Source organism: Typha angustifolia, chromosome 15 (assembly GCF_048772165.1).
Source record: "Typha angustifolia cultivar Huaian chromosome 15, ASM4877216v1, whole genome shotgun sequence".
In the NCBI taxonomy this organism is placed as follows: domain Eukaryota; kingdom Viridiplantae; phylum Streptophyta; class Magnoliopsida; order Poales; family Typhaceae; genus Typha; species Typha angustifolia.
The window spans coordinates 5,404,591-5,430,613 of NC_133253.1; the positions used below are offsets into that span (position 1 = coordinate 5,404,591).

Sequence of the window (26,023 nt, forward strand, 5' to 3'; positions counted from 1 at the left end):
AGCGAATAGTTTTATCCGTAGTGGTTATGCTAGCTTGCGAGTCTTGGCGTCGCATTAAGCTTTAGATTACTTTAATCATCACCTTTGCACGCTGGCTGCTGGGATTATGCCTCTCTGATAAAAAAAAGTATTATATTTCCAGTTATCTTAGTCACTAAAACACTTTGAGATCAGATCAAACAATTATTTTAGTAGAAAAAACATAGTCATATCTAGTTAACTTAATCTGCAATTAATTTATGATACGAATATGCCATAGACATGCTTCATTTTGCCTACCGAATCTCATCTAATAAATAACTTAGATATATAGTGTCATCCTCATTCATATATGCCTACTTTATTTTTGCCGGGGTGTGTCATGCCGTGCCGATGTATCCCTATCTTTATATATATAAATATAAAAGGATGAGGATAAACATTGTAGCATGCTCCCACTTTTGGAAATACAACGTTTTCTTCTTCTTTTTTGGTTAGTGTAGGATTGATGATTAGGACGATGGTTGTTACGTAGCTTAAAGTTTGACAGCAGTGAGGGACGAATAAAGCACGTGGAGGTGTGGCTGGATCCGACTCGAGGATGAGACAATGCGATCAGAATCTACTCCCCCACGTGGCGTTGCCTGAGGCACGTAGGGCCCATACGCTTCCCCTTGGAATCCCCCCCCCCCCCCCCCCCCCCCCGGAGAACCAGCCGACCGAACAGCTTACCGTTCTAGGAGGCTGGAGGCTGGAGGCTTCTAGCCTAGTCGTACGGGGGGCCCAGCGATTAGGATCGTAGAATACTTCCAATGCCCGTTTAGTCTCTTAGAAGATGAGTTCTTTGTTTACCCGTACTACTATATCTCTCTAAAATAATTTAACTTCACAATGAACGATTTTATTCGTATTAATATGGTGGGAGATTAGATACTTAGTACGGTCAACTCTCTCATTTAAGATATTCCAAACCTTATCCGCAAATCCCGAGATATCTTTATTAAAAAGATAGCCACCCATATACTATCTCTCTCTCTTAGTCAAACTCAAAGGGAGAGTTGACAAAGTTATAGGGTGGTTATTTTGAGTTGGGGGACAACCGGACGGGTCGGACTCAGTTTGAAGTGGTGGATAAGCTCTCCTGGGTCACAGGGGGAAGAAGACGAGATATGCTTGCTTGGGGACTTGATGGGACCCAACGCTGCTTTATATCTCACTAGGGTTTGAATTATTAAGCTTCCAAAGGCTTTTATCCCCTAATTTTTATTATGTTTTTGCTACTTTTTTTACTCTTATTTTTGAAGGGGAAGAAAAAAAGGAAAATTTAAATTTAAAAGAGATATGTAGAAAATAATGATAGTTTAGTTTTATAAGAGTGTTTAGGCTGAGCTTTGGGCTTTGGGCTTTGGGCTTTGGGCTTTGGGCCTGGCAAGGTCAGCCCGAGTTCAAGGATACTCTTTGGACTCTTATGTTTAATATTTATAGACATAAGTAACATGACTATTATACCTATTGTCTATCGTTTAGACTCCTCAAAATGAGGGTATTATTGTCATTTAAAAAAGATTGACGATAAAACCTCCTCGGATCGGCAAGCTTGACTCCCTAATGACTTTGTTTAGTTGGTAAAAGAAGGTGGCTTAGTTGGAAATTATCTGATTGTGTTCTTCTTTTTCTGCCTATCTCCTGCTTTTCTACTGATGTAATTATCCTTATGATTAGCTTTATAATTATGGTTATGAAAGTAACCTTCTATGGGCTTATAATATATAATAAAGAAAAAGAACTGCATCCTTTGCTTTTGATTTGATGGTTTTGGACCTGGGCTTGACACCCATTTAAGCTTGAAATTTTTTGAACTCAAGCTTAAAAAAAACCCTCTCAAGCTGAGTCGGGCTGGATTCGCTCGCTCGAGTCATCTACTCACAAGCCCAAACAATTTATTGCCACAACTATAAATGTTTAGATTTAGTGGCTTTGCTCGATAGTTCAGCAATGCAATTCACTCTCAAGTCGAGCTGGGCTTTTCTAGCTCAAATCAAGATTGAGTTGAGCTCGAGCTAGACAAAGAAAAAAAAACTCTCTCAAGCCGAGTCAGGTTGAGCCCAATTCGCTCAAGTCGATTCATTTACCCTTGCCCACAAGCCCAAGCAATTTTTTGTCGTAACTAAAAATATTTAAGTTTGGTGGCTTAGGTTGACAGTTCAATGGTACGTTGACTTATATAAACAATTCAACACCGTAATGATTTAGGGCAATAGCTCAACAATATTTAATTCATAACAACTAATTAATCAACTTAATATAGCAGCTAAAATTTTATGGAGACTAATTAGAAATGATAATGATGTCAAAGGAGATATTAAAACTTGTCCACATAGATACGATATCATTATCTTTATCCTAATCCAGAGCAACTAATGACGCTGGTCCATTGAATTGTTGTAATTCTCATGACTCAGTCTAACAACCGTCTAAGTTAGTTTAATCATTTGCTAGTTAAGCGGTGTGCCTCTAATTGAAATCTAACAACAATTATGTTCCTTTTTTACTCCTGGAGAAATCCTCGTCCAGAAATAAACTTTAAAAAAAATGGAGTTTGGTAAAACTTTCGCATCATCCTACAGAAAACGCCACCAAAAGAAAATTCTAATTGAAAAATGGTTACCTACGTCTACGATGTGCCAATGTTAAGACTATGTCATATTGGACTTTCGACCTATTTAACATTAATAAAAGAAAACAATGTCTCCCCTAACCACAAATACAACTAGTATTTTCTATATGATTAGATGCCCAACACTGATGCCTTTATTGAAATTCTATCCTTAGATTTATTAAGAGATAAACATTTTATTTTATATTTATTTTTGACTCACGGGGTAATTTAGTCTTGAAAATGGCAAATGAAGTTTGGCTTATGAGATCGAAAAGTTTATTTTGATTTATGGATCACATAAGAGAAAGATGAGTGATACTTTCCATTAATCTTATATCATACAAACTCAGAAAGCTGAATAAAGAGAGAGAATGAGAAATTAGAGTTAAGTAGTGAATTAATTCTCCAAGAACAAATTAAAGGTTAATTAATCACCGCGTAATCTAGTGTAATTAACAAACAAAAGTATACACAAGCAAAGAAAAGGAGAAAAGAAAGTAAAAGAAAAAAAAAAGAAAATCCACCCCTTAATCCAGTCGAAGAGGGATAGGAGGAGCCACCGTCCTCCTCTTCCAAAGATTCACCTCCTTCCTCGGCTCCGGCGCCTCCACTCTGCCGCCAACCACCAATGGCGCAGAGTGAGCTATGATCACCTCCTCCTCCTCCTCCTCCTCCTCTTCCTCCTCCTCCTCATCATCATCATCATCACTCCCCTTCTCAGCCTTCTTCCAATCAAAATTCCTCAACGCCGACTCGCGGCCGCTCGCGTACCTCCTCATCCGCGCTATCGACGGCGCCCTCACCATCCTCACCTTCTGGCGCTCCTCATCCCCTACTCTATGCATGGGCCGCGCCTTACGTCGGAAAAATATCTTCGGCACTGCGAAACTTACTCTCTTCTGATCACGTCGCGCCGGCGGCGGCGGCCGCTGCTTAAGCTTACATGCCATCTTCTTGTGCTTGATCTGGCCCATGCATGACACCTTAGGTGAGGTGGGCTCCTCCGTCTCAAAGTTACCACCCCTCCTATCCTTTTCCTTTGATCTCCTGGCTTCCATAGGAATCAATGGCACTATAGGCCCCGAGAAGCCTTTGTTGTGGTACACCGAGATGGGCGCCGGCTTCCCGAGGAAGGCGAAGATGTTGGTTCCTACAGATCTTGATGATTTCTCCATGAAGAAGCTTTAGGTAGAGAATAGTAGTACTGGCCTAAGAAGATCGATATATATAAACTAGTTAGGTTTGTACATTTATTTTGGTCAACCCTTTATGAGAAGATGGGCTGTTGAGAAAGTCTTCATGGTGCAGGGAGCAGATTGGGTTTGGTCAAAAGGGAGAAGAAGTAAAGTCTTCTTGGTCAGCATGTTCATATTAAAGTTTAATGCTTCTTTAAGGTCGGAAGGAAGCGGTAGTTTGCAGTGGCTTGACGGAATGTGTATTGCTTATTAATTGTGAGTTCTTTTTTATTTTATTTTCTTTTTGGTGAGGACTCTTTCAACTTGCTAAGTCTGGATGCAGGGATTTCCATTTGGATCCGAACAAAAGCTGCCATGTATCCACAATGGCAGATACTTCCAACGTTTTTTGCTGTAGAGGATCTTGCAACTAAACTAGGGGTACGTGATGACATGCTGATGCGCTTGGACATGGTAGGTTAGAGTTGGGAAGGAAACATGCTAACCAACTCTCAAAAGAGTTAGTAGTTATTTTTTTTATAAGATCAACTTGGTCATGGGATTAATTTTAATCTTGAATAATTATTATAGAAAAATTATTTGGTGGCTTAGTTTTAATAGTTCGACGGTATAGTTAACTTAGAGAAGCAGTTTGATAGCACGATGATTTGAATCAAATATTAACAGCGTTTACTTATCTAAGGAGGGCTATTTAGAAAAAAAGTCAAGGAAAGAAGAAGGCAAACTTTGTCCTGGTCGAATGGAGTATTGAGTCTAATTTGCAGCAACTCTTCTCACCGGCCCTGGCTTCAAGAATTTCCTGAAGTTGGATTATGTGGCAGCTCGTAATAGGAAGTTAAATCATCAGTTATTAAAAGATTTTTTTTTTCTTTTCTTCTTTAGACCAGCTTATTTTTGTAATTTAGTTCAGGAGTTCATGCAATCCATTATTCATATTGCATCAAGAGGCATCAGGGAGTCAAAACAAAAAAAGAAAAGAAAAGGTGGGGCCATGAGAAGAGATTATATTGCTTATTGCACATTTCTTTGAATACTCCTCCAATTAGGCATGCAAGAAGAGTACTACAAAAAGACCAAGAAGAATTGACTGCACAAGCATTAGTATTCCAAGAGACCAGTAAGTTTGAGTCCTTTTTTTATTAAAGAAAAAAGTACAAGGGGATCTTTATGCTATTTAAACTGAAATTTATAGGTCACAACAAAGAAGGAAGTTTTCTTTGGATAAAAGTGTTTTTAAAACAGTATTATAAGATTAAAAAACAGATAGCAAGATGCTCTACCTCCTTTCCTTCTAGTGTTCCTTCTGTGTTGTACATCATTGAGGAGATGATAATTTGCAGTTGTTGATAAGAGAATAAAGTTTAGTACATTCAGGAAGGAAGACGACATGAGTTCCGACGGTGTTTAACAAGGTGCAAGTGAATTTCCCGGCAGGGTGATCCCACCACCTCTCACTGACAGAGGAGGGCTGCTGTGCGAGCTGGCCCTACTTATGAGGTTCGAATCAAGGAACACTATGATGACAGTTATGTCGTCATGAAAATGCCTACGGACACCTCGGTCGATCTTCTTGAGATCAGAGTACCTCATCTCTCTTTTCTTTGCAGCCTCTTGCAATGCAGCTTTGACTAGCCTCCGAGCGCTTCCCTACAAGATTGTGGTAAATGACATTGTTCATGCTGTATCGTTTAAAGATAGTTTGTAGAATAGCATTACACTCTAAATAAGATTTCCAGCACAAATAACTTCAACAATATGCATGCACCTTGGTTCACATATCGTAGTCCGTACAACCATGATATTCTCTAAACTAAATATTTGATGAGTTTAAAAGTAAATGTCGAATGGTGTCAGCTATATCTGCCTAATAATATCCATCTGAACACTAATCATGGATGGATTGTCAGGGCAAAATTTCAACTCAAATAGGAGAGGAATAACAAAGAGCAATTAGAGAGGAGCTGTTTGTGCAGGAAAATATGCATCTATAAATGCCGCAATTTCTTCACCAAAAATCGCATAGCATAAGCTACATATATTGGTACAAGGTACAAGAAAATAATGCTGCACAACATCCAAACATAATAAGCATAGAAACACATCTTCCATCAATCAGATTAGTACTGTGGCATACAAAACATAGCTAAGTATCAGCATTACAAACAAATGAAAGGTGCATGGAGAGACATACTGCCACTTAAACATCCTCCCTTTGTTGCGAGCAAAAAGTATTAAAATGTACAGGTTGAATAGATTAGATGATCACTAGAAAGAGTTTTTTATTTATTTTAAAGAATGACTATTCCTGCAGAAGCACAACATTACTATACATATTTTCTGCTTCTTTACAAGATCCCACTATGAAAGAGTCAGCTCTCTTCCAGCCAAATTACACAGACACAAAAGATCAAACCTGTAATATCTTTTCGCAATTCTACAAGATACATAAAGTAGGCATGCTGATGCACACTACATACATATGTATGTTTACTGTTTTAATTTTTACAAGTCTACAAGAGATTATTAGAATGTGGTTTAAATTAGACAAAATTATAAATTCTGGGTCATCTGGTCCCCCTCCAAGTCATGTAGGTCTTTGTAAATACCTATGAGATTATGTTGTCACAGCACTTAAATCTTGATACTATATGAGAGCAAGTGCACCATAGAACATCAAGAAAAAAATTTACTCCTTAAAATGTTCTCATCCAATCAAACAAATATTGGTTGGCTAAAGGTACCTCTAAGCTCATGCTCATCAGGTGGATTTCAACTTCACAAGTGGGGTTGTGACAGGTACAGCCCATCATGCACATAAACACCGAAAATTAAGGGTCTGTGGGAAAAGGAAAATATTCCTTTGAAACAGTGCACTGGAGCAACCAAAAGTTATGTAAACAAACAAGCCCTAACAAACTCAATCCAAAACCTGGGATATGGTTCGTCTCTTGTATATGAGCTTAAAATGCATAAATCACATACAATAGCATAAGAAGTTTGTAGTAACTCGTAAGTAGGAAAGCTATTAAATGCTTTGTTCTTTTAACCTAGAGCAAAGATCCACACTGAGAACCTATGATAAACTGTAAACTACTGCAAAGAAAGTGAAAGAACACTAATCCAATCATAGGTTAATATAAGTGGTTATTGATGTTGCTCTTTGAGAAAAATTCAGAAAATCTAACACTATTATCTTAGACAGTAGACTCCTTTCTATAGTACCAATTCTTCCTACACCAAGCCATAGCCTATATCCATTACAAGAAAATCCACATGGAAAACTTACATTGCGCGGACAGTTGTGAACAATATCAACAGCTTCTTGGTTGCTAAAGTGTTCCCAAAGCCCATCAGATGCAAATATGAGAAATTGGTCATGTGGTTGCAGTGGTTGCACATATATTGACGGTTCTGCACTTAGTATAGGCCTTTTGAAAGGTTCACGAAGGCGAAATTTAGCTAATAATGGTTCCCGGTTGAATTCTGCTTTTTTCAGGTATACATCACCAATTGACCTAGAAACCTGCAATAGATTGATAACTTTCTAAGATTGAAGCAGGAGAGAGAGAGAGAGGGAGAGAGTCCATCTAAACCTTGAGTAATGAAAAATAAAAAATGTAATTGAACCTGCAAAATAGGACTGACTAATATCAAACATATGAAATAACATTTTGAGCTCATGTACTAGGTGATCCATTACTTTGCAAATAGCAGACATCATCCAGATTGTTCATGGGACAGTTGTAAGGATTTGAATAATTTCTCCACAGCCATATATACGATGGCAAAAGGTAAAAATGCTCAGAAAGAATAAGATCTGATGAGCAAGAGTTGAATGGTGCTAATCATTAATGGTCACCATAATCATATAAGGATTTCAGTACAAAGTTATAAGCAAGTAAAACAGAACTTGATTTCAATAAAGTCCGGAAATTGAGCACATAATTCACTACAAGATGCACATTGCAAACCATGATTTACAGGCAATATATCACTTTCAACTACAAAACTACTAAATTTAGCAAATCTAAATAAAATACGTACTCAAAGGGCAGCGTGCAAGAAACATCAGATTTAAGTAGTTTGAGAAGACAAGAGAAACTAGAACTTGTGTTAAACAAGAGCAAGGGGCATCATCCAAACTAATATTTAACCAAGCCCAAGTGTAGTTGACAGACAGAAAATACAATTTAATGATGTATGGAACCAAGCTAATACTGATGCTTATTATCATTCACGAGGATCATATGTAGTTGTATATCCATGAAATTAATTCCAAAGTATTGAAGTGGACCTATTTAGCTTGATCCACGTCCTACCCCAGACAACTGGAGACAGATTCATTTATTCCTTTTCTATAATTTCTTTAAATAGTTCATTCCATAAATAAGCAGGGTATTTATTCATTCCCACAGCTATGATGTAAGTACCGGGTTTTGTTAGTAACTTAGTATATCCCTCTTCATTTTTGACCGCTCGAGACTTCAACACAAAAGTAGCCTCTACATTTGGTAAGAACTTGGACCCAAAATGAACAGTACGCTATACCGGATCAATATAGGAACAAATATTGGATAAAGTAATGTAATATGATTACTACTCATAACGGGAAGTTAGTGAAAACAAGATACACTGCCAATGTGTAAGTCAGCCTAATATACTTGAGATGCCTTAAGAACTCCAATCAATGGGATAGACTGAGCATAGTATAATACAGAATTCTTTGTTCATATACTGGGAAAATGGAACTGATGTAGAGGCAATGAGGCATGCTTAGGTACTCCAACAAGGGATAAGAGATCTTAGAAGTACAAATTAGAGCAGCATGCTCGACTATATGCAACCAAAAATTATAGGAAATATAAGACAAGAATTGCACCACCGGCCAAAGGTGCTTTTAGAACAATTTTCTGCTAAACAGGTAAAACTTGCAATCGCCGCAGAAAAATAGAAGAAATAATTGGCCTTCTGTATCAATAGAACATAAGCATACTTGAGAGCATCTGGAAAAATACAGATGATCGGCTTAGTAGTTTAAAATGAACTTGTATTCAAATGTAGTAATATCTTTAAGAGAGAGAACCAGATCTATTGAAGATATCAACCAGCTGAATAGCAACAACCTAGTCAGGTCTGTAGATTTTGTGGAATTGAATTATAGTCGCTCGTTCTCTCATAAAATACAATCTAAAGTTCTATGGTGACTACCATACAATATGTGTTTCATGTACTTAACTACTTATATTTTCCCTGAATCTATCCATGTAGAATTACTATCTATAGGGTTGAAAAATAAGCTCATCACATTAATCTTTGTTAGCCCAGATTTGAGAAAAATTTATCGCTCTAACCATAGTAACTTGCTACAAGGGTAAAGATAATAATAAATATAAACAAGATAAAGATGACGCCTCAAACAATCGCATAACCAAATAAACAGAGTTTCACTAGGCTAATTACAAAAGGCTCAAGCAAAATAGTTTCCGGACCTAAGCTTCTCCAAAGCAATGAAGAAACAAGTAAATGCTGAGATGCAACATTTAAGGCAGTCATTGAACTGCACCAAACATGAAATAATAAATTCTACCAAGCTTTTCTTGGTTCTACTTGTAGATCAAACTGCTATAAATGGAAAAAGAGACACTGCTGACAAGCTTGGCTGCTCTCTAATAACCATAATGAGCAGAAAGTTTGATGGAGGAATAAAGAGAAAAATACATCATAATGGATGAAGTAAATAGGCAACATTCTATCTGTCAGCCAAACATAACATATTTTCTTAATTGTCATGACAAGTAAGAGAAATACCTTGGCAATAAATTAATACTCTGCCGACTATTAACATGATATTTACTATCTTATATAAATTTTCCTGTTGATACAATTACAAATTTCTCTTTCCATATAATATAGCTCTTGAATGACCTACAAAGTATAAATATTATTTATAGGGGAAGAAAACAACAAATGCCAAAGTTTCCTAGTGTCATATATAATGAGCCAATCTATTAGAATTTAGAACTCATTGCAAGCCTACAAATTTGTTTGTTACATGTCAGGGCAGTATCATATATAGGATGCAACACGGATTAACCGACATGATGCTGTCACATGAAATCAGCACCAAATAAAAATGATGCTTAAATGTAATAGACAGGATTCACAAGTAGGAGGCAGATCTGACATGAATCAACACAAAAAATTTGCTTAGTTCTTGTAATGATTCTGACAAGCATGCATACAAAGAGTATGGACCAGAATAATTGGCTAAGGCCTTACATGGGAGGAAACTTGGTTAGGTATCACTACTGCAAATTGTTTACACTGGTTACACAATGCGCACCTGAATGATGCCCTTCACACGCCAAACATTATGCTTTAAAACAACAACTTGCGAATCATCAGGGTGCATTGATTGCAACTCTTTTCTCACAGACTCAATCGATGCATTATGTTCTGATGACAGCTGGACTGCCAAAACTTCTCCAGTAGCTTTTACTAGCCTGCCTAAAACAGCACGGGAGTCCCCAGCATTAGCTATATACAGCACACCACCACAGATTATCCCAACCAGACAGCATGATCCAACAGCTGCAATCTGAGGTTTCAAAGGCCATTGCTTGGTTACAAGAGAGAGAAACCCCTCTTCGGTCGCTTGATATGCTTTCCGAATTACATCAGCTGACATTGAGTGCTGCTCAGCTGTAAATCCTGCCAAATCCGTGCACTACTGTTACACAGTATTCTGAGATCTTTCATAATAGCTAACAGGACATTGACAGCATCAGGATATGCAACTGAAGATAGACATGCAGGTGGACTCAACTACATATTATTCAAGTGAAAATGAAAATCCAACACATGAACCAAAAACCAATAGTTTCTACATCCATAAGTCAACAACCAAAAATTACCAAAAGAATAAACAAGAGAAAGAAGCTAAGAAACTGCGGTGCTCAGATATGCTTCCAAGAAAAAAGAAGAAGAAAGAATCAAGCTCACAGTAATATAGTATCTGAACAATAAATCAGATATGACTGATGCAAACGGAGTGACCACTAATATTGTCAGTCTCATTGTCAAAGTTGTTTGCAAACTAGGAAACTCACTATCCACTTAATCTTTTAGAGACAGTAACACCAAAATTTCAACAATCAACAAACTTTCCAATAAGGAAGTGCCAAATTGCCAATTAGTCATGTTATAAACTTATTACTATACAAGGAAGAACACAATATAATAAAGTAAAAAAGAAAAGAAAAGGAGTTGCAATATCTCATCATGAAAAAAGGTTCAGAACTTACTTTTAAGATGGTGGAATAGATTATCATTGATATAACGAGATGCCTCCGGACCACCATGCCCATCATAGACTCCAACAAAAGTACCACATGGACCAGAGTCTAGGGAGCTCAATGGACCTGACTCAATCTGACTTTGGTCTTCAAGCAGGTTATTAGCTTGAACAACAGCCATGGAGAACTCCCCATTCATGTGTTGCCCAGTGTCCTTGTACCAAAGAAGCCCATCCTGCTTACCGAGCGCATCAGATCCTGCATGGACATACCGATCGGATGACGGCCGCCAACAGGCCCGCAAGAAGTTCATCAATCCCGCTAGCATCCCTCATCTCACCCAAATCCGCCTCCGAGTTCGCGACATCTACTCTTCGGCAACAATGGTATCAAAGCAAATTCAACACTTTCCAGCTCCCTTACGGCGCCTTACTCAGAAGTAAGAAACAAAGCATATAAATCACTGCAAATGTAGAACAAGATAAAGGACAAGAACAATCAAATCGGATAAAGATCCCTATTATAAGAATAGATGATCTCGATGCAATTTGACAGTAACAGATCACAAAGATTCCTACAACCGAGAGCGATTACCTACGGTCAAAATCGAGGGTCGCGAAGGGGGAAACGAGGAATCTTTGTCCTGGCTCTTCCTTAAAGCTTCGGGGAATCTCCGCCGCAACAACAAATTAGATGGAATTACGAAGTGAAATCAAAAACCCACATCCCAATTCACGCCCTGTAATCAAACGAATAGAGCCCAAAAGTTAATTCCCTAAAACATCCATAATTTAACAGATTTTTACTACACTTCAACAAAGAAAACACAAAAGGCCACGAAAGAACCCACCTTTCTGGTTGGATTCGCTCTCAGATCAAGCTAGGACAGAGCGACAAGGTAAATTAGGCGGTCGGAGACGAAACCAAGTGGGTTTTCTCAGATCTGGCACCAAATGGTTTCTCGCCTGCTTTGGCTTCCGATTGGCCGAGTCGGGCGATGCGACGAAGCTCCTATTACCTCTCTCTCTCCCCTCTTTCTCTCTCTATAGAGAGAGAGAGAGTCCAGCGAGGCAAGAAGGGTTGCTATGGCGAATGGGCTCCACCACCACGACGGTCAAAAGATGAGGGGTGTATCATTAAGATTAAAAGAGCTTTTCTTTTCTTTTTTGATGTAAAAAGATTAAAGGGAGCTAAAATTGGGACAAGGTCGGAAAGAGGAGAGACTCAATGGATCGGACTCTCTCTATTCCCGGCTGCACGAAACTTATGCGGTCAGTACGTGACATCAAATTATGCAAATAACACCACTTTTTTCTTCTCTTATCTTTGTTCTTTCTACCGTATAATAGATTGTAGTAGAGACATAGACGGCGGGATAAAAGTCAAAACTTTCCTTGATACAAAAATATCTTCCATTAACCTAGTCATAAATAGATTCATCATCATCGCCTAGTCAATGCTTTAATCTTCGAGCTAATCCTCCAAACAAACCTATTACTGGCCCCACGAACCGAGCTATTTATAATAAATTCTATTTCTCCTTCTATGTAGTATCCACTCGAAGTTGACCTCTTACAAAATAGAACCAAAATAATTAATATATTAGTTTTTCCATCTATTATATCCCTGATGACTCTTTAGACAAAATAAATTAATAATTACACAAAATTTACTTAAAGGAACTAAATTACCTTGATATCTATATTTATTAACCTACTAAAATATATTTAGAGGGCAAATTATGATTTACTCTTTAATATTCTTTGACCCCGGACCAAATTCAAAGTAAAGAGAAGTAAGTTAAAAATCTGGTATAGAATTTAGCTAAATTTATATTACTCTTGAGCATAATGCATGACAGAGTTGAATCTACTGCACCAATGATAACAATATAAGCAAGCAAAGAAACCCAAAAAAAAAAAGTACTACTTTGGATTGTATTGTTAATAGCAAGCTATCAATTAAAATCTAATCCGAATAGACTATAAAGGGCTACTTTGATATGGACAACTCCAATGCATGATCTTTTCTTCTTCTTCCTCTGTTTTTTTTTAATTATTTTCCTCCTATGGTCAATCTTATCCATCAAATATATACATGCCCAAAAGATGTAAAGATTCCCATGGATTCATTGGTTAAACTTTACTCCTTATCAAAAGGATAACATGAAACTCCATACGGTCCTAAGCATACAAAGGGGTTGTGCAACAATGCACAGGAACTGGAACTCATTATATACCAGTGTAAGTAGTACTACAACACTAAAAGGGTTAGTTGTTCTTGTCTCTTTTCAACTAAACTTTTTTCTGATTGCATTGCTCTGCTCCAATGAAAGTGAGGTCCCTCTTTTCCTAGAGAGAAACCAAACTATATTCGAAGCACTTGGAATTAATAAGGGGAAAAGGGCATTGGGCTCCACTCACTGAGATCCTCACAGTTGCCTCCTCTTTGATGGGAATGGAATGATTGAATGTTAATGTGTAGGACCATGAGGACTACAAGGGGAGGTGGATGTGATCTCCTCCTTCCATTGAATCATACCACAAGGCTGGGCCTAGTTCTGGTTGTGACCTTGATTGACAATGGCTTGATGCAAGTTCATGCAGCTGCAGAGAAGTGGATGAGGAAAGGTGAAGGAAGGAGAGCAGTTTGATTTTCTTTTTCTTTTCTTTTTCTTGGCCCTGTTTATTTTATTTTATTTTTTTAATTTTAAAATAATAACTAGATATTATTATTATAGATAATGCTTGAAAAAGTGCCTGAAGATAGGTAGGTGGTATTTTATCATTTACATTCTATTTGATTTCTCTGAATTGATAAAATTTAATTGATTTAGAATTCTAGATCCGAAGTTTAATTAATTTCACTAGATTTGGATTTGGATTTGGATGGATTTCAATGTATATAATAAAATTTCGATAATTTGAGGTCGGATTTGGAGCCACTTAGGTTAGTTTTTTAAAATCTCAAAACCAGTCTTTATTCTATAACATTTTTATTGAATTTCATAGGTAAAATAGGAAATGAACAATAATAAAATGACTCCTGCTTTGTTAAATAACAAAATTCATTATATCCCAAGTGAAATCAAATTGGTTCCAAACATACACCTAAAGGATAAGATCATTAATTTGACTGGCTAATAAATCAAATTCCTGATACTATTTTTCTTTAATTGTTACATCAGTCATTATTGATGGCTAGGGTACCCAATTGTTTTAATCTATATCCATCAAGCATGGATCCTTTGTTTCCATTCTCCACTAAGAAGGAACATAAAATAGCCGAGCTTGAGTAAGAGTCAAGCATATACTTAGGTTCGGCTCAAAATGATAAAACCTAAAGTCTGATTTCGACTGAACTTATTTATATTCGAGTCAAGTCTATCTCAAACTCAAGCCGTAAATGAGCTCATTCAAGCTTCAAAACGAATTCAGTCATGTTACATAAATAAAAAATATATTTTAAAATCTAATTTATTAATTATGTAATCGTCTTATATTAGAATTTATAACAAAATATTAATGGAGAGGGAGTTTAGTGATACATTAAATGATTTTTTGAAGTGCATCTGCCCCACCTTTTTCTTTTTGTTAAAATGGTAAAAATGATATAAAGTGATAGTCAGAAGGAAGAGATATCGATCACCCAAAGTTGACAAATTAGTTTGATGGATGCGTTTGTCCTTTATCTGTCTTGAACTTAGATATTTTACAAGTTTGAAATGTTCTAGTGCTGGATTAGTCAGCAGCAATGGCGGACAAACGAGGACTTGGTTTCCATGCACCAACAACAGTTTAACACAATACTGACAGTAGTAGGAAAGCATAACGATACCGCCCATAGTTTCACTGCAACAACTTCGCAAAGAAATATTGGGCCTAATAATGTGTATCACTGCTCCTCACTTTAATATTAGATTCATCCTGACTGTGTGATAAAACTTCATTCATATATCCACTTCAATGGATGAATGCATCATTAAATTGGTCTCGTTTACCAAAATGCCATTAACCATGTAGCTTGGAGGTTCTTGTAGAGCCTCTGGTAAGTTGAGTTGCATCTAGTTTTTGCCACATTATAAGTTATGACACCCTATTTAATTGATAGAAAGTAGAAAAAAAGAAGTTCACATTCCTGACGTCCTGCAAGCTTCGCATCCTATCATCCAATTATTATTTTTATTATTATTATTTTGTCATTATGGATGCCATTCTTTATATGGAGATGGTCAAGTAACATCAAGGAAGATGGATAAATTAATTGTTGGAGTTCGTGGAGTCAAAGGGTCGTCTTTGAATTTGTATCATTGTAGAAACGTGTCAACTGCCATTTCTTTTTGTATTTTGTTTGTCTTTTGTTTTGTCCACACGCTTTAATTCTAGAATGGCGTTCGGATGTTTTGTTGGTTCGACGGTGAGCTCAGATTATGTTTGTATATGCGTGTTTGTCTTTGCCTTCTAGATAGTAATCGACTTGACCTACTACGGAGGAAGCAAAACTCCCGTGGATGACGATCTCTCCGTTGCCGACGACGACCTTCCTCCTTTCTTCCTATTGCTTTCTCCATCTTTGACCCAAATCATATTCAAACGACGCCAAGATGTCTCGTCTTCCTCTCTTAATCCAACCTTTTCCCTCCCTTCTCCCCACTCTCTCTCTCTCTCTCCTTCTCTTCTCTTCTCATGGATTCCTCCTCGTTCTACTCCTCTCTTCTTCTTCTTCTCCTCTTCTTCTTCTCCTTCTTCTTCGCCGGCACCAACTCCATTAGCCTCGACTTCCACCACCGCTTCTCCGACCAAGTCCGCCGCTGGGCCCAGTACAAGAACCACCCCGGCGCCTTGTTTCCTGAGAAGGATACCTCCGGTTACTACTCTGCACTCGCCCACCACGACCGCGCTCTCCACCGCCGCTTCCTCTCCTCCTCCGACGAGCTCACCTTCGTCGATGGGAACGCCACCGTCGCCATCAGCTCCCTCGGATAGTACGTCATCTCCTATTTTCCCCCTCGTTCTCTCTGGATTCACTTTCAAGGTGGGATTTTGGGACTTGGGTGTTGGTGCCTGTTCGGTGTTTGATGAAATGGTTATTCTTTTTTTTTTTTAAAAAAAAGAAAAAAATTCTTCTTCCCTTTTTTTATTTGTACAATTCACATAATATCTCTGCTTTCAAGTTGGGATTTTAGGAGTTGGGTTTGGGTTTATATGAGTTTTTTTTCTGTCGGTCGATGATATGCTTACTCGGTTATGTGATTCTTTTTTTCTTCTTTGTGGACAGTTTGCATTATGCGGTTGTTGCGTTGGGGACCCCGAACGCAACATTCCTGGTAGCGCTCGACACGGGAAGTGATTTGTTTTGGGTGCCATGTGATTGCAAGCAGTGCGCACCTACCAGCTCACCGGAGTATGGCCTTGGGGTACGAAGGCTTTCTTGATATCGTAGTGATTTTATTTTTATTTTTACGAGTTCTTAATCCTTATGTCATTTGATTAGGATCATACCTGTTTAGGTTAAAATAGATTATGGTTATGTTCTGACGGTATTGTTCATATAATCGAATTTTCATAAGGTTTTCTTTGGCTATGCAATAGGTTATAATTATTTTTCCAGAATAACCTTGGACGTATGAGTCGTTACAGATTTGTGTTCTTAATTATTCTGTTTAAATAATTAGAATTCATTTTACTTCTCATAATTGACCTCGAAACGAATAGTGGAAATCAACAAGAAAAATTCTTCAATGATGTTGTTGCTAGGTAGATTACTCATATTAAAGTATGGAAAAATATATTAATCACACACTAACAAGCATATGTAGTTCTGCTTGTAACTTCATTTTTTTAACAAAAGCTCAAGCTCAGCTTCATTATGAAACATTTGTAGAAACCCTGCCTTATCAAAACTGATAGCAGCAAGCAAAACTTACCCAGAATCACCTGACCTACTTAACACATAAACCACCAGAGTACTAAAACAACCATAAGCAACAACCTGCACTATTAACAATAGCAGCAGAATTAGTATCTAGCACAGCAAAACATAAAAGAAGCAACCCAAATATCCACCACTTCTGCTACACCAAGTTTGTCAAAATACATCCATCGCAGGGAATGAAACGTCATGACAAAATGTAGAAGACAGCTTCCTGCTGCAGCTTCAGCAGATCCTTGCATTATCATCTTGGCATGTTTTTGGGCTTCAACATTTTTTGTCCTGCCCAGCATAGATACATATTATTAATATGATGAGTTAACTCATCTCCTCTTCAAGCCACCCCAGGTTAAAAAGTTCTATAATTTCTGTCCAGCTAGATACATTAAATACAAGTTGCCCACCGCATCTTCCACCAAGACTTCATCTCGTTATCCAGTTTCTTATATTTGCCAGAAGTCGAGAGCTCTCTCAAGGTTCTGGGAATCTGGAAAGGACCCCAAACACCTTTGGCTCAATTCAAAATAGGTCTCATATACTATATTAAAACATTTCAAAACAAGGTGTACAGTCTCATCTCTACCGCAATAAACACATCTAGGATCTCCTGCCAATTTCGCTTAATCAGATTATTTTTAGTTAAGATTCTATTATTGCAAGCCAGCCAAAGGAAAGTCTTAACTTTTAGAGGTATTGATAACTTCCACAGCCTTGGAATTAATCTGACAATCCTACCATAATTAAGCACGGAGTAGAGAGATTAACAGTAAAAATACCAGTAGTATTAAACCTCCATTTAAACTTGTCTCTCCTGTTATCATCTACCTGACCTGTGGCATATAGCAGCTGGAATAGCTGCTGTTCCAAGATCAGCAACTCTTCTGACAGACCTCTTCTGTAGCCCTAACTGTCAGTCACTACCCCTCCAAGCTTCAGCCACTAAAATTGTAGGGTCCCAAGCAATTTCAAATAACTAATGGAAACTGGTTGCAAGAGAGCATTCACTAATCCAAATATCTGTCCAAAACTTTAGATTTTTCCTATCACCCATCTGATCTGCCAAACCTATTTTAAATGCAGCACTAGTGGGTAAAGCCCCTCTCTAGAAGGGGAAAATTCTGTTAAAGCTAAGTTCAGTTCAGACATATTTAAAACACCTAAGCCCCTATTTTTTTTTTCCCAGAAACTCGACCACAATTAGCTAAGTGATATCTGCCTTTTTCTTCATTAGCACCCTTCCAAAGAAATATGCATCTGAGCTGATCTAGTCTCTTACGTACCTGCTTTGGCATCACAAAAAGAGATAGATAGTATATGGGAATATTGGAATAGAGCTTATAACAGAATTGATGAGAGTAATCCTTCCACCCAGGGAAAGCAGTTTCCCTTTCCATCCTGCCAACTTCTTCTTAACTTTTTCTATGACAAACATCCAATCTTATCTAAGTAAATTTGTGTTATGTAAAGGGAACTCAAAATATTTTACTGGCAACACTTTTAGCTTGCAATTCATCAACTCCGCAAATTTTTCATCTTCTTTGCACTTCCAAGGTACATCAATGAGCTTTTATGAAAATTTATTTTGATTCCAGATACTCTCAAAATACCAACTGATAAACTTCAATACCGCAACCTCCCTAACACTAGCTTTAAAAAATATGAGAGTATCATTAGTATATTGTAAATTCATCACTCCCTCGCTAATCAAATTACCACTAAGGCGTGAGAGATGACCTTGTGGCTTCACTTTATCCAACATCTAGTTTAAACCATCAACAATGAGCAGAAATAGAAAAGGTGTCAAAGGATCACCCTGATGAAGTTCTTTCTTGCACCTAGAATTATTACTCAACTCTCCATTACAGTTTATGATAATAGAGTTGGATCCAGTTAATCCATTTGGATTTAAAACTCCTGTATTCAATTCTCAACACTTCTTCAAGATAGTTCCACCTTACATTATCATAAGTCTTCACAAAATTTAACTTTAGCATGAAACCTCTCTCTTTTTTTTGTTTTACATTGCACAACAAAAGAAGTTTGTGCACTTGTCATATAGTCCAGAATATATATATTTTTAATAAAAGAAGTTTGTGCACTCTGTACTAGCTTATTTATCACATTACATAGTCTAGTAGTCAAAACCATCATGAAAATCTTGAAACTGTAATTAACAAGACTAATTGGCCTGAAATTGTAACTTATTTGATGTAGTATCTGATGACTTGATTTGAGAGAAAAAAAACAACTTATCTATCTGGTTTTTGTAACTTATTTGATGTTCAGGAATGATTTGCATTAAAAATTATAGTTGTTTGTTACCTTGTTCTCTTGTAACTGTGGATGTATGTCTATTCTCCCAAATTTGTCTGGACATAATCATTTCTTGTATAAGGTGCTTATTCTTAGATAAATAACATCTTGTTTTTTGTTTGGCCATTAAACTGGAACAGAATCTTGAATTCAGTACTTATAGTCCCAGTCTGTCATCAACAAGCCAAAATGTTCCATGCAGTAGTAATTTTTGTAATCTTCAAAGTTCATGCTCTGGAGGAAACAGCAGTTGCTCATACCTTGTCCAATATGTATCTGATAACACTTCATCTTCTGGAGTACTAGTCGAGGATGTTTTGTACTTGACAACAGAAGCTAATAGTTCTGAAGTTACTGAAGCTTCTATTGTATTCGGGTATGGTCTTCACTTGGTATCTTATAGTAGATTTCTATGTTCCTTGCATCCCCTTCTCATAGTTTTCTTATTTTCAAGTTTTATGTCTGGTTCTTCTCTTGTGATTGTATTGGAAATTCTGCAGCTGTGGACAGGTTCAGTCTGGTTCATTTTTAGATGGTGCAGCTCCTGATGGTCTACTTGGGCTCGGTATGGACAAGATATCTGTTCCTAGCATTTTATCAAGCAAAGGTCTTGCTTCAAATTCCTTTTCCATGTGCTTTGGGAGTGATGGTAGTGGGAGAATCAACTTTGGGGACAGAGGAAGCTCAGACCAAGAAGAAACACCGTTTGATATTAATGGTCAAAAGTAAGTGTGCTTCATTTACATCCATTATCATTGAAGTTGGAAAGAATATTCACCATATTTCTTATGACAACTTTTGAAGTTGGAAAGAATATGGTGAATATTCACCATATTTTCCTAATAATTATTGTTCTGCAGTCAATCATACAATATCAGTTTAACTGGAGCAAGAGTAGGGAATAGTTCCATCAGTGCTGAATTTAGTGCTATTGTTGACTCTGGTACCTCCTTCACGTATTTGACTGATCCGGTGTACACTCAACTTACTGATAGTGTAAGTAAAATGCTTGAGGATGAAGTCTACTGTCATACTGCAATCATAGTTCTCAGAATTTTGTTTTCTTTCTACAGTTCAATTCTCAGTTTCAAGAGAGCAGGCGTGAATCTGATTCCTCTATACCTTTTGACTACTGTTATGACTTGAGGTAATAATTAAAATGTGTTCAATATTTGACTTATTTAGACAGTAGACTAACTGATATATTATTATTGCTCTTGCAGCTTCGGTCAAACGACTATTAATGTACCTGAAATGAATTTGGTAACGAAAAATGGGAGCTTGTTTCCTGTTACCAGTCCTATAATTGCCATCTCCAGTCAGGTTAAAATAATATTGATACTGTTATTTCTCTTCTGACCATTAATAAATTGTGGTACTTTATGTCTTGTTTTTTCCTAATGCAGACATATTGCCTGGCTATTCTTAATAGCAGCGATATCAATATAATAGGACGTAAGTTCCTCTATCCTATATTTTGGCTAAATTTTGTTTTAAACTGAGATTTGTCTCTGGATGCTTTCTTACATTGGGAAAACTAGTAGTATAAATTGCTATCTTGTATTAATGTGTTTCAGATTGTTTTTTGTCTACATATGTTCTGCTTCCAAATGAGTACAATGCGCACTAAACACTGTACTTTTGATTTGCCCCTTCATCTAGATTATCTCTGGAGATTTGAGAGACTGATAACATGAAATTCACTGGCACGACTACTTTAAATTCCCTTCTGTGAACTTCTCTTGCTTGCAGTAGCATTGGTCTGGTTGCCTGCAACTTACTTTTTCGGCTCCCGCTCCCTGGAAACATAAATTTACCTCCATAGGAGCCTGATTAAGTATTTCAGTCCACTCCAATGCTTATAGTGGAAGATGTTAACGATGGGTGCATATTTTATGCAATATGTTCACTATATGAGATACCTGATATGCTTGAACTACCAATATTTCTGCAGAAAATTTTTTGACTGGCCTTCTTGTTGTCTTTGATCGAGAAAGGTTGATCTTGGGATGGCAGAAGTTTGATTGTAAGTATTCCTACTTACCAAATTGCAAATTTTGCCGGAATCACTGTTCTAGCCAATTATAATGAACCACGATATTTTTGTATTATCAGGTTATGATGTCGAGAATTCAACCATTTCTGTAAACGGCACAGGTGGTTATGGACCAAGCAGTTATAATCCTGCCGAAGAAACCCCGAGCAATACTCACGTCACAGTGTCGACACCATCCTCGAGCCATGCATCAAATTTGAACGCCATGACGAACATCTTCTTCGCACTGTTTCTATTAGCTGTGGCCATTGTTTAGTTGATTCTTTGCTGGGCTATTCTCAGCTACCCACCTCATTCCACCTATGCATACCATCAATCCATCATACATATACTAGGAAGAGTTATACTGTATGTTTAAGATTTCATTCTTTTCTTAATTTTATTTTTGTTTCAATACCTTGATGTCCTGTGCTGGATGTAATAGATATTATCATTGTGTTGAATAGTTTTGTAGCAGAATAAACACCACAGTAATTTATAGAGGCATTGTTTATCTCTTTTTTTGTACTTCTGTGCAATTTGGATTGTTGTCCGCGGAGCTTCGTTGAGTTGGATTAATTAATCCAACAGTGTTGGAGTTGCTACTCGATGTCTCTGCTACTGCGAAATAAAATTGTACACAAAAACCAAAAGAATTTAATCTAGATAATAGAGAAATTATAATTATATTAGTGATTGCTTATTAGTTTTAATTTCCTACACTTCAGGAGGCAAGGCAACCCGCTTTCTGTTATTATATTCGGGTACGAATCTTAAACCAGTCGATCCGAATCCGATAGCGTCGCTCTTCTTTTCTTCTGACGTCTATCAAAGCAGCAACTCTCCCACTGACTGACCGACCGACCATTCGCCTCCTCCCCAAATTCCTCGCAGAAGAGCGAAGATGGTCGCAGACGTAGAGATGAAAGACTCGCAAGCACCTCCTCCCTCCTCCACCCCTTCCATTCTCCAGCGTAAGCCCAAAACCCTATCCCCTCCTCTTCCTTCCTTCGTCTTAGTGTACTTCTTGGCTTCGGTATCGGTTTCTTAAATTGGGGTTCCGTTTCCTGCTCAGATCTGAAGGACATCGCGTCGTTGATCGAGACCGGCGCCTACACCAAGGAGGCGCGGCGAATCCTGCGGGCGGTGCGGCTGACCATGATGCTTCGCCGCAAGCTTAGGGCTCCCGTCGTCGCCGCCTTCCTCGCTGTTGTGTTGCCTCCCGGCTCCGATGCCTATCTACGTCTCTCTTCTTTTCTGCCCAGGGTATTTTTTCGCTTTAGGAATAAGTGGCTTATGATTTTTCTACTTCAGATGAGGTTTTGTTGTGAGATTGAATCCGTTATCTGTTTCTACTCCTTGAATTTTTGTTGGGTAATAAACAAGTTTTAGATTATGAATGTTTATTATTTATAATTTTTGGTAGTGTTTTTGTTTTTTTAATGCTTGTGCTGATTGTACTTTGTTGATAAAATTGGTTCGTCTGCTTTGAGTAATGGAAAGATTACTAAAATATCGTACGAGCTGCGAGATTGAAACCTTAAAGAAGGTATCATATTTTCTTTTCATTGATGTGATTTGAGGGGTGGCTTCTGTTGTGAGAAGTTTGGGTTTAGGAAACAATAATGCTACTGTTAAGAAATGTAATCATCGATGGGGAAAAAAAGGATGAAAGAGCTGAATAGAATTCAGGTTTAATGAAGAAATTGTATTAGAGGGTTGGCTTAGGATGATGGTATGTCTAGCTAGATAAATTCTCGTAAGTATTTAAGATGTGCAGTATTATTGCCATTAGATTCAGTTTTTCTTTATATTGTTTCATCCATATTTTCCAGAATGTTTCCTCGCAGGTTTCTGTTTGAAACAAATGAACAAGAAAGGCTAGTCAAAATATATATATTGTTGCTCATTTCTTGCCATCTCTTTGAATTCTTCAAATCACAAGAAGAAATTTCTAAATACTGAAGTCTGTTTTGTGAAATTTAGTATATTGGCTAAAGTGACTGCTAAAGACTATGATGTCAAGCTAGATCTGGGAAAAATGCCTAAATATAGAGCTCGAATATGATAAATCCTAAGGAGACATTTCATAGAAATTCCCGAAGATAAGCGAACCATAACTAGTCATGCTAAATTTTAAAGGATTCAGTGTTCACATTTTATCAAGTTCCTCTCTAACTGACATAATTATCGGTTGACATTATTATTCCTCTAATATCTTTAGGTATTAACTTCAAACTGGATTCTGCTCCCTTTAAGTTCAGTTAAACATTTACTTCTCATCTAGATCTCCTTATTTTTTCTGTTTCTAGTCCATGACCATACTTGGTCAAGTTATGTTATCATTTAAACTTAAAAGTTCATTTGTGAGATTTGTACTTTTAGATCAGTTGAGTTTGTTTTAAAAGTTTCACTTGAACATGGTTTTGTACATGCTGGCTAATCTTGTTGTTTATTTTTTATGTACTTGGTGCCGATTTAGGACGATGAGCATGATATGGATGTCGATACCACAACTTCAGCAGCAGCTCAAGTTCCCACAAAGCATTCTCAGCCAGAAGTTGAGATATACTGTTACTTGCTTGTCTTGATATTTCTAATTGATCAGAAAAGATACAATGAGGTAAGTTCTAGTTAGTCACTTGCCTATATCCTTTAATGCAAAGTTCAATCTTTTTATTCTTCTCTCTCAGGCTAAAGCTTGTGCCTCTTCAAGCATTTCTCGTCTTAAGAGCATCAACAGAAGAACCATTGATGTTTTAGCATCTAGACTATACTCCTATTATTCATACAGTTATGAACTTACAAATAGCCTTGCTGAAATTCGTGGGTGAGTTAATTTACTTTGCTTTGATACATATTTCTCTTTATAACAACACATCCTTACTGACCATCTGTTGAACATGGAAGTCAACATTTTGATGTATCATCTGCTTTGGTTAGGCGGCTCTATTTTCTTCTTACATAGTTCTTCTTCCTTCCTCAGGGAACTCCTTGCTTTGCACAGGATGGCCACCTTGCGGCGGGATGAACTGGGTCAGGTTAGTTGCTTGTCAAATCATTATTGCAAAAATCCGGTTTGTTCTCAAACTAAGTGGTTGTGTTGATGGGGTGTAGGAAACTCTTCTCAACCTGCTACTTCGCAATTACCTCCATTACAACTTATATGATCAGGCAGAGAAACTTAGATCCAAGGCACCTCGTTTTGAGGCTCATTCCAATCAGCAGGTACAAATTTTTTTGTCTCCATTTGATTTGTTTCTAGGCATTAATTCCTCTCGTGTTCTGGATAAATGCATGGTTGCTGCATTCTTCATGACCTTTCTTCCTTGCTGCGTCTTTTAACCAGTAAATGACTAATCTCTGCTGTTTCCTGGTTCTGGGATTCCTCCAGTTCTGTCGGTATCTGTTCTATTTGGGAAAGATCAGGACCATTCAGTTGGAGTACACTGATGCAAAAGAAAGCCTGTTGCAAGCTGCTAGAAAGGCACCAGCCACAGCCCAAGGTTTCCGGATACAATGCAACAAATGGGCAGTTATAGTCAGGTTACTTTTAGGAGAAATCCCAGAGAGAACTGTTTTCATGCAGAAAGGGATGAAGAAGGCTTTGACACCCTATTTTGAGCTCACAAATGTAAGAATCTGTTCTTCCTCAGAAACACAAAATTAACCCCTCTTGTTCTTGTAGTTTTAACTTCCTAGTGATGATCCATAGGCTGTTCGAGTTGGGGACCTAGAGCTGTTTAGGACTGTTGCAGACAAATTTGCAGACACTTTCGGTTCGGACAGGACTAGGAATTTGATTGTGAGGCTGCGACACAATGTGATTCGAACTGGACTACGCAACATTAGCATTTCTTATTCGCGCATCTCCCTTACTGATGTAGCCAAAAAGTTGAGATTGGACTCCGATAATCCTGTGGCAGATGCTGAGTGCATTGTTGCCAAGGCCATCCAGGATGGTGCAATTGATGCCACCATTGATCATGCTAACGGATGCATGGTATCGAAGGAGACTGGTGATGTCTACTCGACAAACGAGCCCCAGATTGCTTTCAATTCTAGAATTGCTTTTTGTCTGAACATGCACAATGAAGCAGTGAAGGCATTGAGTTTCCCTCGGAACTCTCGCAAAGAAAAGGAAAGCGAAGAGAAGAAGCAGGGAAGGCAGCAGCAGGAGCAGGAGCTTGCGAAGCATATAGCGGACGATGATGATATTGATTTTTAGCTGGTGGGTCCCTCCCTTGATGCTGTTTGACTGAGGTTGCATGGCAGAAACGAGGACTATATATACTTCAAATTGAAGTTGCTATCTTTCTCTTATTCAAATCTTTCTGAGCTGAGATTTTATCCCCCAAAAAAATTTCACATTTCCGTTAAATCATCATCTGCAGAATATCTTAATTGGAATTTCTAAGGATTTAAATTCAGATAATGATGTACAAGATGCTATAGGGCATGCTTTTGATGTTCATGTTTTGATGATCAAAGCAAGATAACTGCAAAGGACGGATGAATGAGAAATTGGACGCTATTAAAGCACTTTGACTCTTATGATGTTCATGCTTTTATTTATTTATATACTATTGTCGATATTTATATGTATATTCCTCAA

General features: G+C 37.6%; 4 protein-coding genes across 7 annotated transcripts; 2 read left to right on the forward strand and 2 right to left on the reverse strand.

Moving 5' to 3' along the window:
* Positions 1–2,595: 2,595 nt before the first annotated feature.
* On the reverse strand, positions 2,596–3,813 carry LOC140779012 (uncharacterized protein At1g76070-like). Its single transcript, XM_073123948.1, has 2 exons — positions 3,348–3,813; positions 2,596–2,600 (listed from the first exon to the last, which is right to left on the reverse strand). Exons 1-2 carry the CDS (start codon positions 3,811–3,813, stop codon positions 2,596–2,598), a joined length of 471 nt encoding a protein of 156 aa, XP_072980049.1.
* A 1,119-nt stretch (positions 3,814–4,932) lies between these two features.
* LOC140778166 (probable protein phosphatase 2C 60) lies at positions 4,933–12,234 on the reverse strand. 4 transcript variants are annotated; one of them, XM_073122750.1, is made up of 6 exons: positions 11,980–12,234; positions 11,728–11,868; positions 11,139–11,557; positions 10,178–10,545; positions 7,121–7,357; positions 4,933–5,481 (listed from the first exon to the last, which is right to left on the reverse strand). In XM_073122750.1, exons 3-6 carry the CDS (start codon positions 11,455–11,457, stop codon positions 5,239–5,241), a joined length of 1,167 nt encoding a protein of 388 aa, XP_072978851.1. In that variant the 5' UTR covers positions 11,458–11,557; positions 11,728–11,868; positions 11,980–12,234; the 3' UTR covers positions 4,933–5,238. The 4 variants fall into 4 exon arrangements, with proteins under 4 accessions (XP_072978851.1, XP_072978850.1, XP_072978849.1 ...); XM_073122749.1 differs by having other exon boundaries at positions 11,139–11,592; XM_073122748.1 differs by having other exon boundaries at positions 11,724–11,868.
* A 3,310-nt stretch (positions 12,235–15,544) lies between these two features.
* Positions 15,545–21,926, forward strand: LOC140778164 (aspartyl protease family protein 1-like). Its single transcript, XM_073122745.1, has 10 exons — positions 15,545–16,113; positions 16,407–16,545; positions 19,514–19,749; positions 19,874–20,098; positions 20,234–20,369; positions 20,447–20,520; positions 20,597–20,696; positions 20,780–20,828; positions 21,328–21,399; positions 21,489–21,926. The coding sequence occupies exons 1-10, from the start codon at positions 15,815–15,817 to the stop codon at positions 21,683–21,685; spliced, it is 1,527 nt and encodes a 508-aa protein (XP_072978846.1). The 5' UTR covers positions 15,545–15,814; the 3' UTR covers positions 21,686–21,926.
* Positions 21,927–22,095: 169 nt separating this feature from the next.
* On the forward strand, positions 22,096–25,971 carry LOC140778165 (probable 26S proteasome non-ATPase regulatory subunit 3). The gene is made up of 8 exons (XM_073122746.1): positions 22,096–22,382; positions 22,484–22,674; positions 23,891–24,031; positions 24,102–24,238; positions 24,395–24,449; positions 24,526–24,636; positions 24,803–25,042; positions 25,124–25,971. The coding sequence occupies exons 1-8, from the start codon at positions 22,313–22,315 to the stop codon at positions 25,634–25,636; spliced, it is 1,458 nt and encodes a 485-aa protein (XP_072978847.1). The 5' UTR covers positions 22,096–22,312; the 3' UTR covers positions 25,637–25,971.
* Positions 25,972–26,023: the final 52 nt, after the last annotated feature.